The following is a 13,521-nucleotide window of genomic DNA, read 5'->3' as shown; positions in this document are numbered from 1 at the left end:
TTCTCAATGTGTGGCCTTCCATTGCTCGATGGTATAGAATGATAGACATGAGAACATCCCCACTTGATGTTCACTAGCCACTTGATGTTTAACATATTTGTTGGTTTAGATGCCTCTAGTTATGATTGTGGGGTGGTACACTAATCAATTGTACATTGTTTGCAAATGCATGGACCCATCTGCTCAAACTATAATTACCTGTGTGCCCCTAACCTGTTATACTGTTTTGTATTACAGTGCATCACAATTTTTTTACACAGGTGTGTTACAAACTGAAAGAGAGAGTTATAGAAACATCTACATTAAAAAAAATCTGCTAGCTGCAATTGAATAGAATTTGATCACAGTATGCAGTGCAAGCCACACCCTTGGCCATGTAGTTTTCCCAACTGGAGGAAGGTGTGAGATAGCAAACAGGTATGAATGGGGATTAAATAACGCAAGAAAATTGAGAAACAAATGCTATTCTAGAGCCATTTCCAAAAAATGTAATAGTTCATATAAAATGTAACTTGCATAAAAATACCATAAAGATTTATACTGAAGTATTATGGTACTCACCATTTTAACATAGCAATTTTCTGCAAGAAGGCAGTAGTTGGACATTGGCTGTAAAATTAGAAATATCAGTAAGTCATATAAATATACAAAAAACAGGAAAAGACCCACTGGTCCATCCAGCCTGTCCAACATAGTTGTGATGCCTTAGGGTCCTTTAGGCATCAAAATACATACACTCCCCACCCACCTGGAGCCATGTATTTCATTGCCTTACTGCAAAGACCTCAAAAGACCATCAAGGGCCTAATAGTAGGGGAATAGCAACAAAAACATAAATAGCCACAACATTTATTTAATAGCGTTTATTTTGATAAAATTCTCTCTGTAAAAAAGGATCACCTGAATCTCAATAACTGCTATAGTGTACAAATTAACATACCGCTATGGGCTCATCATCCAAGCTGCCGTTCGGAACAGACTCTGGAGCGTCATCACGGTGGTGCTTCTTTTTCTTTGATTTCTTTTCTTCTTTTGACTTATCTTTCTTATGTTTCTTCTTCTTGTGCTTTGACGATTTCTAAAGCAGTAGTGGCACAGCAATCAGAAAATCTTAATACAGTCCCCCATCACTTAAAAAGGTCCACGTTTAAAATCGGGCAGTCACTTACATCAGCCAAAAAGCGATAGCCATTATCTATTTGCACTAACGTCAATTTCAAGTTGCCGGTTATAGTGTCTTAAGTGCTCCATTTATTTCTGGCAGAAACAGAAATGATGTTTGTTTCTTTGTTGGTCGAAATGTATTTTTTTTATTCAATCTGATACCCTCCAAAAAAAGCAAAAAGCAACTTTTTCACCAATTAAGTTCAACCTTTGTTAATCTACATCATGCTCTGCAAATTGCAGCTGGCATAATTAGCACAATGCTAAATCAGCCCCGGAATGTGCTGTTTCTTTAATTATGTTGTCTGCTACAAGCACTTAACAGTGACTTTCAAGTCAAAGTAGAAAGCTCTAGCAGCTGCAGCAACATTCAGTTTGAGACTTTAAATGTCCTTCAGGCAATAACATCTTATTAACAATGCCATAAAGTCTGTCAAACATTAACACTGACCCTGCTCCATCAGCGGGCAGCATCTGAAACCATGTCCTGAGATTATAAACTAATTGCAGATTAGAATTAATGAGTAAGAGGAGCACAAACACTGCCCGATGGGAGTTTTATATAAACTATTTATTGTGGAGTCTGTCCCAGGAATAAGGATTGGGAGAAATTTACAAACTGGTTTTTCTTAAAGTTTATTTAATTTGAGTCACTCTTCTGACCTTACAGTCCAGGAACAATTTAGATGAGGTGTCCCAAAGCTGAGTAATTCCAACACTCACACAGTCCCTTTTTATAAGTTTCATAAATGTATGTTTCAAATACGTATCTTTTCTCCCCCGTTATACCAGCCATCACATATAGTAGGCAAATCATGTTCACACGAACCGCCCGCCATAAGCAGTGGGGACTGTAATAAAGTGGTATTAAAACACAACCCCAAATTTAATATGTACTTTGCAAATAACTAGAGAATCATAAAATTCCTGTTGGTGGAGCTGTTGAGTTAATAGACATTACTGTGCTTAGCTACACCACCAATTGAACTTAATACAACTGCAGTCCCTATTTCACTGTAGTCCTGGTCTTATTTATATTTGCATTTTTCACAAATTTGCAATGTGCAAATATAAAACTAAATTTTGGCAAAGCGACTATTTTGAGAAATATTACTTAAGCATACTGGAATATCTAACGGCAACTCCGCAGCACAATTAAGATGGAATACAAAAGGGGATGATCCAATGAAGATAGAACTTTTCAACTCTAATTAAATTGTGGCCCAAACCCCATATTCTGATTCCCAAATTAGTCTTTTACCGATTTACATGCCCAAGACATAAATTCACATTTTTCTCTAGTTTCTCTTCTATCTTCCCCTCATGCCTATTCCGAGCTCATCTTGTCTATGAGATCCATTTCCCGCCTTTGATCCTATTCCCATCAAACTGCTCACCTAACTTCCCTCCCTGACACTCATACGAGCTGACATTGTAAATGGCGCTCTCACCCCCTTTAGGTATAGTCCCTCGCCCTTTTTTTTTTTTAAGGGCATCACCCTCCTCCTTTCAAAGAATCCACTCTCGACCCCTCTGTCCTAGCAAACTACCACGATCTCCAAACTCCCTTTCCTCTGCAAAGTGCACAAATGTGTTGACCCCTCAAATCTGTACCCATCTTTCCTGCAACTCCTGTTTAAAATCTCTCCAATAAGGTTTTCACCAGTCACAGCACTGAAAAGGTCCAAACCAAAGTCACGGGTGGTCTCCTCGGTGACTGTGGTGCATTACCCACTTTGACACGGTTGATCAAACAGTCACCCACCAATGCCTCTCTTCCGCTGTCCAGCTCAGCAGGACTGCCCTTGCTTGGTTCCACTTAGCTAACTGATCGGAGCCAGAGTATTTGTCTCCTCCAGACATGACCATTCCAATGCACTCCTGGTCGACCTCCCACCTTCCATTCTCCATAAACTTCAGCTCATCTAAAACTCTGTTGCCTACCCTGCACCAAGTCCCACTCACCCTCACCCCTTTCCTCGCTGACCGACATTGGTTCCCAGTCCCCCAATATAACATTCTCAACCTCCTGTTAAATCCCTTCATGGTCTCACTCCTCCCCATTTGCGTAACCTCCTCCAGCAGAACACTCCCCTGTGACTCTGGCCATCTGTGCGTCCCCCCCCACCCCACTCCTTTTGTCCTACCACTAGCAACCATGCCTTCAGCCATTGAAGCCCCATGCTCTGCAATTCCCTCCGAACCCTTCCGTCTCCCCATCTCTCTTCCTTTAAGACCATCCTTAAAACCTACCTCTTCAACTAAATCTTCCGTCATCCCTCCTATCAGTTCCTCTTTTGACTCAGCTAATATTTTTCTGATTACACCTTCATGAAGACCCTTGGGATGTTTTACTATATAAATGCAAGCTGTTGTTGCCTGTTTGATTATCCACAAACAGACATGTTATGACTGTGTTTAAGCCCTTAATTTTATACCTAAAACTAGGGTGCCATATACTAATGGCTAAAATGTATTTACTTGCAAATTATCTCCAATAATTTTCTAATAGTTAAATATTCTGAAAAGTGTAAACTAACATTTTTTGAAAGACAGGATCGTAGCAATTCAAGTGTTATTCTGCTGAATTTAACAGTGTATGTGCACTAAATTCTAATTATGTTTTAAGTACTTTAACAGTTACTTAGTAATGTACAGAAGAGTTTATGACTTAGGCAACAACAGTTTTCAAGCAAACCATTTTCAAAAGGAACTGAACCTGATAAGAAGTCACTCCAAGTCAAGTGAAAAAGCAACAATGGTTAAATTATTTAAGTGGCAATTAATAAGGACAGAATGATCAATCTCAAAATTACCAAAAGGATCCCAGGGAATTTATTAAATTGGATGATGTATATAACTTACTGCAGCATGTATTCATACTTAAATCAGCAGCAACAGCATAACGTAGAATTCCCACATGGAAATTTTATGCTTGTTGATTTAAAAAAAAAGTTTTTAAAGCAATTGTGCTTTAGCACAAAATTGCTTTAGACAACAGCGAGTTGCCAAAGCAATCTTGATTGAAATTGGTACTCACTGCATCCTCCTCTTTATCTTCTTTTAATGACTCTTCTGGTTCAGAAGCCACTTCATTTCTAAGTGTTTCTGGCTGCAAAAAGACATCAAAAGTTTTCAACTACTGAATGTCATCTGCACGACAACAAAATAAATTTCTTCACTTCATTTCAGTTCTTGCCGGAAATCAACCAGCACAACTGCAAATTTATACCAGCACCTATATTGTAATATCACTGTCAGCACTGTACTAAGTTTTAAAAATATTTTTCTCAGGATGTGGCCAATATCTGTAAGGCCACATTTATTACCCATTCCTAGTTGCCCTTAGTATTGCTTACTAGGCTGGCAGGTTCCCTTCCTTGAAGAACATAAGTAAACCATTTGGGTTCTTACAACAACCCGGCAGCTTTCATGGTAATTTTTTGTATCACTAGATTAGCTACCAGATTTATCGAATTCAATTTCACAACCAGTCATGGTGAGATTTGAACACACAACCTCAGTCCAGTGCCACAGCTAGTACATCACTGTAACAGAAATGTTCATTCCAGAGGATAAGTCCTCCACTTTCATGTAGTTATACAATTCTAAAGGAGCACAAGGAGATCCACTGTATTAGGACCAGTTTAGACACAAGTATGCCAATAGCATAGAACAATCAGGAAAGACCAAACATATCCAGAACACTGGCATTAAGTTCTTGGTTACATTAACTTTTAGTTTCAACTATTAATTATACAAATACATATAAAAAGAATTCAAATGTATTGTTTTATCTCCATACTTCAAAAAATACAAGAACAAATAGGCAAGTTTGGTCATTCTTACCAAGTTCATGGGTTACAGTCAGACCATTACAGCACAAAAATAGGCCCATCAAGTTCATGCCTGTGTTCTTCTCCATAAGCCACCTAGTCTAACCCCACTTTCTTGCTTGCTGCCCATACCCTTTAATATTCCTTTTTCAAGAAACTCATTCCTTTTTACAGGTATTTATGAATCTTGCTTTAATGGTTTGTTGAGATTCCAATTACCCTTAGTGTGGAGAAATATTTTTTAACCTTCTTCAATGTATTTTGTGATTATCTTAAAATTTATGCCCTTGTTACTCTCTTGACAAAATGTGCAAACATTCCATCATTATTTACCTTATAATCTTTCAAGATGCCCTTATTCTTCCCAGTTCTAGTGAAAGAAACTTTACAAACATCGTTTCATAATTGTAATTCCTCATCCCTGGTAACGTTCCAGTGAATCGAAGTTGCTCTTTTTTCATTGTTTTGTATCTTTCCATTAATGGGGTGCCCTAACTGCAGCCTAACTACAGTTCTGTACAAGTTCAACATCACTATGTTTCTAGGTACAAAATCATGGATCCCACTTGCCTTTTTTATGGCTTTATTTACTTGCAATGCCAGTTTTAATGACCTATGAATCTCCTCTACTTCATTTAAAATCTTACCATTTAAGGTGCATTTCCTTTCTCTATTCTTACTTCCAAAATGTAATTACTTTTTTTTTTACTTTGAATTACATCTGCCATTTACCTGCCCATTCTGCTCGCCTTTCTACGTCCTTCTGCAGTCTTTCACGGTACGTGTTACAATTTGCCGTAGCTGTATTTGGTGTAATCAGTAAATTTCGATATTGTTCTCTTAAGACCTTCAAATTATTTTTGTATAACACATAGCCCAAACACCACTATACATTTCCATGTTGAAAAATACTATAAATAAGAACTAGCTACCTATGTTTGGGAAGTTTGTTCTAAGCTGCATGGAATCCTTTGCAAATCATCCAGTTTGGGAAGCACTATCTAAGATGAATAGCTGGTTAATGGGTGAATGGACCCCAAGTACACTAACCTGTGATTGGCTTTGTACTGGAGCATTAGACAGCCAGAAGTCCAGATCTGATCCCTTAATAAGCAGAAAAAAATTCCAGCAAGATTATAATGAAGATTTCTGATTTTGGATCATAGATTTTTTTTTAAATAATCGAAAAATAGAAAGGTAGTTAGATATAGAGAAGACAAAAGACAAACACAGCAAGGAACTTTCCTGCAAATACATGTTTGAATCTCTTCAATCAGGTTCCCGTCCCTGCCACAGCACTGAAACGGTCCTAATCAAAGTCACAAATGACATCCTCTGTGACCGTGGGCATGATTCATTTTCCCTCCTTGACCCAACTATAGGCTTTGACACAGTCGATAACTTCATCCTGCACCTACGCCTCTCTTCCGTTGTCCAGCTCAAATGGAACTGTCCTCACTTAGTTCCACTTTTACTTATCGAATCGTAGCCAAAGCATCGCCAGCAATGGTTTCTTTCCCTGCACCATTACCTCTGGAGGGGCCCAAGTTCTATCCTTGGCCCTCTCCTCTTCACGTACATGCTACCTCTTGGGGACATCGGCAGACATGGAGTCAGTTTACGGTGACGGCACCTAGCTCTCCCTCTCCACTACCTCTGTTTTGAGAGACTTCTTGTCTGACATCCAGTGTAGCATAAGCTGAAATTTCTTCCAGCTAGACATTGGTGAGACCGAAGCCATCGTCTTTGATTCCCCCGCCACAAGCTCCATACTTCCATCACTGATTCCATCCCCTCCCAAGCCACTTTCTCAGGCTTAAGCAGACTCACAACTTTGGCGCCCTATTAGGCCAAAGCTGAATTTTGACTTCACATCCTTTCCATTATGATGACAGCCTACTTCCACATCCACACCGCCACCTGGCTTCGGCCCTACCTCAGCCCATCTGCTGCTGAAACCCTCATCTATGCCTTTGTCATCTCCACATTCAATTATTCCAATGCTCCACTGGCCAGTGTAAACCCTCCACAAACTTCAGCTCATCCAAAGCTCTGTTGCCTGTATCCTATCCTACACTGAGTCTCACTCACCCATCACTCCTATCCTTGCTGATCACTGGCTCCAGGTCCTCAAACACCTCAAATTTAAAATTCTCATTCTTCTCTGAATTCCTTCAGGGACCTTGCCCCCCTCTTTCTCTAACATCCTCCAGTCCCACAATCCACCAGCTGAACTCGTTTGTCTGACTCTGGCCCCTGGCATCCCCTATCCCTTCGCCCCATCATTGGCAGCAGCACCTTCATCTGCCTAAGACCCACGCTCTGGAAATCTCTCCCTATACCTCTCCAGCTATAAGGTTGGTCAAAGATGTGGGTTTTAAGGACACTCTTAAAAGGAGAAGAGGGACTTGGACAGATTATAGGCAGGGAATTCCAGAGCACATGGCCTAGACGACTGAAGGCATGGCCACCAATGGCGGGACAAAGGAGGAGGGGTGGAGCACGAGGCCAGAGTTGGAGAAACTAAAAATGGAGGGTTATAGGGCAGGAGGATTCCTCGTGCCAAAGTAACATTTACATCCACCTGAATGGGCAGACCGGCCTTCAATTTCATGTCTCATCCAAAAGATGGCACCTCCAAAAGTACTGCACTGAAGTATCAGCCTAGAATGTGCGCTCAGATGTTGGAGCGGGACGTGAACCTACAACCTTCTGACTCAGAGGGGAGCACTCCACTGGAAAACTGAACTGATAATTAAATAAATCCAATGAAGGAATACGTTTTTATGTTTAATATTTACTTGTTTAATAAAAATGGATTCAGAGAAGGACTATTTTTTGTCAAATGTACCGCACAGTACTGACCTCTCCTGTGGGTTTTTCATTTCCGTCCTCTTTGGATGTATGTGTAACAATTTCTTCTTTAGGTGCAACATGTTCATTCTCTGCATTTTCATAAGACTTCTTATGCTTTTTGCTAACTTTCTCTTTACTTTTCTGCACCAAGAGAACAGAAAGCACAGAAACATAAAGCATTAATCAAGTTTGTGAATAAAATAAGTGACTTCTCCCCAGCCAGCAGACCAGAGCTGCCAACACAACTCCAAATGATCAACAGGAAGTGTGCTTCTGCATAGCGAGCAGTCTGGCCTACTTTTCCTGCTGCTCGAATTGGAAAGCTGCACTGCTGCAGAGTCAAACCTAAATATTTAATCAGGTGGAACTTACTCAACAAGATTTAGTGATGTGCTGTAAAACTATTTCCAGGTGGTAAATATATCCCATTCTTGCATTTTTTTAAAATCTAAAAATACTTGCGCTTCACCAGGGCATGACAAGGACAGTTACTGTAAATTTTAGCACTTAGAAATTTAACCAATGCATACTGTATGAGTTTCCAATAAATGATGTCAAGTTGTGCAACAACTTTTAGCAGACCAACACAAGGAAAGTGATGTATCAAGCTTTCAGGAAGAGAAATGGCAAGGATGAGTAGTTCTTAAACAGCAAAACATTCCTCAACACAGGGTCCTAAAAAGGAGTAATAATTAGCTAAATGACAAAGTTAATAGAGTAGAATCCTACCGTTGCAAAAATGGCAACATTCATCAACAATAATAAATTTGCCAACATGGCTAAACGGAAGCAGCGACTTGGAGCACTTTAAAAGCACTCCACTGTATCTCATGTAGGAACAAACAAACAGGTCTTTTTCCGGGTGGCAGGCAGTGACTAGTGGGGTACTGCAGGGATCAGTGCTTGGGCCCCAGCTAGTCACAATATATATTAATGATTTGGATGAGGGAACGGAATGTAACATTTCCAAGTTTGCAGACGACACAAAGCTGGGATGGAATGTGAGCTGTGAGGAGGATGCAAAGAGGCTCCAATGTGATTTAGACAAGTTGGGTGAGTGGGCAAGAACATGGCAGATGCAGTATAACGTGGATAAATGTGAGGTTATCCACTTTGGTTGTAAAAACAGAAAGACATTATCTGAATGGTGATAGATTGGGAAAAGGGGAGGTGCAACGAGACCTGGGTGTCCTTGTACACCAGTCGCTGAAAGCGAGCCTTCAGGTGCAGCAAGCAGTTAGGAAGGCAAATGGTATGTTGGCCTTCATTGCAAGAGGATTTGAGTACAGGAATAGGGATGTCTTACTGCAGTTGTACTGGGCCTTGGTGAGACCACATCTGGAGTACTGTGCGCAGTTTTGGTCTCCTTATCTGAGGAAGGATGTCCTTGCCATGGAGGGAGTGCAACGAAGGTTTACCAGACTGATTCCTGGGATGGCAGGACTGACGTATGTGGAGAGATTGGGTCGACTAGGCCTATATTCACTAGAGTTTAGAAGAATGAGAGGTGATCTCATCGAAACAGGACTAGACAGACTAGGTGCAGGGAGGATGTTCCCGATGGCTGGGGAGTCCAGATCCAGGGTCACGGTCTCAGGATACGGGGTATGCCATTTAGAACAGAGATGAGGAGAAATTTCTTCACTCAGAGGGTGGTGAATCTGTGGAATTCTCTACCACAGAAGGCAGTGGAGGCCAAGTCATTAAATATATTCAAGAAAGAGATAGATATATTTCTTAATGCTAAAGGGATCAAGGGATATGGGGGAAAAAAGGGTACTGAGTTAGACGATCAGCCATGACCATTTTGAATGGCGGAGCATGCCCGAAGGGCCGAATGGCCTACTCTTGCTCCTATTTTCTATGATTCTCTGCTTTTTTAAGCTCTTAGTTCACTACTGTAACACAGGTAACTAGGGATTCCTATTAGAACCATTATAATTTGTTTACATCTCCAAGATCCAGAAACGCTGTTGAAATAACCAAAATAATTAAAATGATACACCACTGGAATTAGTACAGAGAGTCTACAGTAAATAATTGTATTGTGTAATAATTGTAAGACTGTCATTTTATGCTGGAACAGAATTTAAAATGCTAGTTAGAGCACAGGAGAAAAGCTGTACTTTTGTTGACTGTTTCACGTTATTCATTCAGCATCTAACACTTCCAGGTCATTAACAGAGGCCAAGTGCCGTGTAAAGCTCTTCCCTGCTGCACATCAACGACGTGCCTGATCCTCAACTTTAGAAGAGCATCCTCACCATACCAATATGGCTTGTACATTGCCATCGACAGCCAGATGGACAATTAGTCCTAATTAAGTTCTGAATTATAGTTAAGTTTGTGTTGTAGTTTTGTACTCAATTAAAAACTAGGTTGAAGTATTTTATTGCCACATTTGCACCAATTAGTCCAGGCTGGATCTGAACTGGATACCAGAGATTCAGAGAATATCTACTGTGCTATGTCATCCAATAGAGATGCACCATTTAGACATCACAACTGGAAACAGTCCGAGTTGTTCGAAATTAAGCCACCCTAAACAGTAGCAGGGACCAACACAGTTCCATAAACTATTCAGAATTCCAAACAGTTTAGTTTACCTTTTTCTCTTTATCCTTCTTTTTGTCTTTTTCTTTCTCTTTCTTTGCCTTCTTAGAAGGCTTTTTGCTTTTTTCCTCTACTGGGGCAGCTTCAACATCTGGTGACATCTTTTCAGTTACTCGGTGCGTCCTGATGGGCAGTTTTTCATTATCTGCCAATGGCCTTTAAAATTGTGTAGAAATATATATTTTTAAATTAAGTAGCTATTCATTTCATAAAATTATGATAAAGGTGTGCAAATGGTTTGGATTTCCACTCACTGCTCCATAATTTTAGTTTCACCAAACCATCACATTACTAAAAAAAAAATATTTCTTCAATTCATTCACAGAACCCAGATGTGTTAAGGTGAGCACAACTCACTACCATGCAAGTAGAAAAATCCAAGGTAATACTCGCAAAACATGTTGATAGACAGTTCTCAGCACATCCACATTTGGAAGAAATCTTGAATCTGCTGAAAACATGTTGCTGATCAAGTTTTGCCAATGTATGTAACTTTGATAGTGAGAATTAAATGTTCTCCTAGCCAACACAGCTTTCCAACAAGACTACTTCCAAGTACAATCCAAAACACAGGGAAATCAGGTAATTTAAGATCTATTTGCACAATTTTAAACATCACTGTCAAATTATAAAAAGGAACATATACAAGTACACCAGTACTTCTGGGTGTAGTTATTGTCACAAAAGCATTAGAGGATGAGGGAAGGGGTAAAGCATTTTAAAAATTACTGACAAGTATTGTAGTGAATGGCCAGTTTTCTTGGGAAACTTCAGAACATGAAGCCGGTTAAGATCAGAAAGCATGTAGATATTAACAAGGCAACTTGTTAATGCACACATAATCAGGCACAAATAGTGCAAAGCATTTACAAATTTTGATGGTCAGAATGCTGAGAACGGTTTATCAAACCAGCAGAAAATCTTTAAGCACAGATTTTGTTCTTAAACAAGTCAGCATTTGAGAAACACTCAGAATCCCAGCATGTCCATTTCACAAAGAACAGATAATTAGAAGAGACAAAGCCCAACAAGTCTCCCAACAACAATTGTAAAGAAATAATTTCAACCCTTTCACAGCTTTCTAAAGTAACTCACTGATACCATTTCTACTGAGCATCAATAACTGTATGGCATATGCCTACACCACATCTGGGTTTAACCCTTTGACTACTGGAATTGTGAATTTGAATACTTCCAAGAAAATACTGAATACCTTGAAATGTTATTACATTTGCCAATATTTGGCTTTAACAAACAAAGCCATTTTCATTAAATATAAAAAAAATGTACATTACTGGGTACTTGGGCAGATTTCAAAGGGTTAAATATTTAAAAACACACTCAAACCCATCTCCAAGTCAAACTGAACCATGAAAGGTCACAAATAAAAGTTTAAAAACACAAAATGTTACATTTTACATACCTTCCTTTTCTCGTGGGGTTTAGGCTTTTGTTGGGACACAAATGATGATGGTTGTGCGAGCAGTAGAAAGAATGACAGAGAAAGAGTGACAGGAAAAAAATGGAGTGGCAGATTAAGTGTAGAGAGAGAGAGAAAGAGAAAAAGAGTCACAGAACTCATTAAACAGCCATAAATTAGTGATATTCATTTTGGAGCAATTATAAAAGTTACGAAGCAGTGATGTTAAAAATTGTGTTACTGTAATACATTTTGCTATTACCGTAGTTACATTTGGAATCACAATAGTCTTCATGAAGAAAGACCGTATGACCAGAGATGTAACATTGCTACAATTGTGACTTTACTTTAAGATGGCCGGGGGTGGGGGGGCTGAATCTTAGTGTATGTCAAATACTGTATGTGCATACATGTAATCCCAAGTCCTATTCAAAAGTACTGTAAAGCATTCAATATTGGATAAAGAAGCTTAAAATGCACCCACACATCTTTTTTAAAAAAACTAAGTATTTCAAGTTCAGTTGGTCATAATTATATGTAACTTACATATGCAACATTAAGTTAATTTAAAATGACTCAACTTGTTTGAACTGGTACAGACTCAATAAAATCTTTCAATATAGGTATGTCCCTTAATGCTGTTTGTGAGCCTTGCAATTTCCTATATGGAAAGCTTTTGATCATGACTGGGCTGCCTGGGAGATGCTGAGCAAGGATCCAATACTTCATTATAAGCAAGATGGGAGGGCGGGGGGAGAAGAGAGGAGGAGAGGGGTGGAGATAAGAAGAGGAAAACGAAAATGAAGACTAGGCTCATATAATGCAACACCAGTCAAGCTCCAGGATGCAAACCTGGTCACTCAAAACCCTCTGTTAGAAGTGATAAAATGGCAAGGAAAGGAAGAGAAAGAGAGAACTAGATCTAAAGCGGGGCAGAAGACATCCAAAAAAAATGAGAGGAATAGGTCTAAAATTATAGCTTTTTTTTTAAAAAAAGCATCTAAATTTGATGTGCTAAAACGAAGTACAAATTCCAATTATTTTGTTTACAAATGTGTAAACATTAGGAGAAAAGATTCAGAAAAACTATCTGCAAAAAAAACACTGATTTAATTAATTACAATGCACAAAAGTTGTGATTAAACATTAACAGTCAAAATGTAATTATTCAGGCAAATCCCACGTCAGTGAGGTTCCAGTACTTGAGAATGATCCATTTATGATCATACTCGTACAGCACTGGTTTATAAATTATCATTTGAATATTTACCACTAATAATTTGCTTTAAGCAACTTCTATAAATCTTGGCTGCAAATAGAATAAATGCTAATACAGTTCTAAAAACTGTAATTTCTTGGCTTTGTGACAATAATGACAAATATCTCAACAACATATACTTACTTATCCAAGTCAATATCCAGTGCTTTGTGTGGATCATTTGGATCTTTATCATCATCATCACTAGGCAATGCATTCTAAACAAAACCCAAAAACATTGAATACCATGTACTGTGGTGGTTGAGGTTTAGTGTGAAAGATTTTTTAAAAATTTGTAGCATTTTACCTTTTGCTAGAGATTAAGCCAGCATTGCAGTGGATGTATTATCAACAGGGGTTTAACACAACTACAA

General features: G+C 39.0%; 1 protein-coding gene across 2 annotated transcripts in view; it reads right to left on the bottom strand.

Moving 5' to 3' along the window:
- Positions 1-13,521, bottom strand: part of ap3d1 (adaptor related protein complex 3 subunit delta 1) — an 82,340-nt gene that overhangs the window by 8,511 nt on the left and 60,308 nt on the right. For both annotated transcript variants that reach the window (XM_067968311.1, XM_067968312.1), the window contains exons 21-27: positions 13,292-13,365; positions 10,463-10,625; positions 7,866-7,997; positions 6,051-6,104; positions 4,205-4,276; positions 941-1,078; positions 562-609 (exon numbers count right to left, since the gene is read on the bottom strand). In XM_067968311.1, the coding sequence (XP_067824412.1) occupies positions 562-609; positions 941-1,078; positions 4,205-4,276; positions 6,051-6,104; positions 7,866-7,997; positions 10,463-10,625; positions 13,292-13,365 (681 nt within the window). The remainder of the gene's footprint in view (positions 1-561; positions 610-940; positions 1,079-4,204; positions 4,277-6,050; positions 6,105-7,865; positions 7,998-10,462; positions 10,626-13,291; positions 13,366-13,521) is intronic.

The sequence above is a fragment of the Heptranchias perlo genome, chromosome 29, assembly GCF_035084215.1.
Source record: "Heptranchias perlo isolate sHepPer1 chromosome 29, sHepPer1.hap1, whole genome shotgun sequence".
In the NCBI taxonomy this organism is placed as follows: Eukaryota; Metazoa; Chordata; class Chondrichthyes; order Hexanchiformes; family Hexanchidae; genus Heptranchias; species Heptranchias perlo.
Note: the sequence above shows the minus strand (reverse complement) of the source record. Positions and strands in the feature narration are given on the sequence as shown.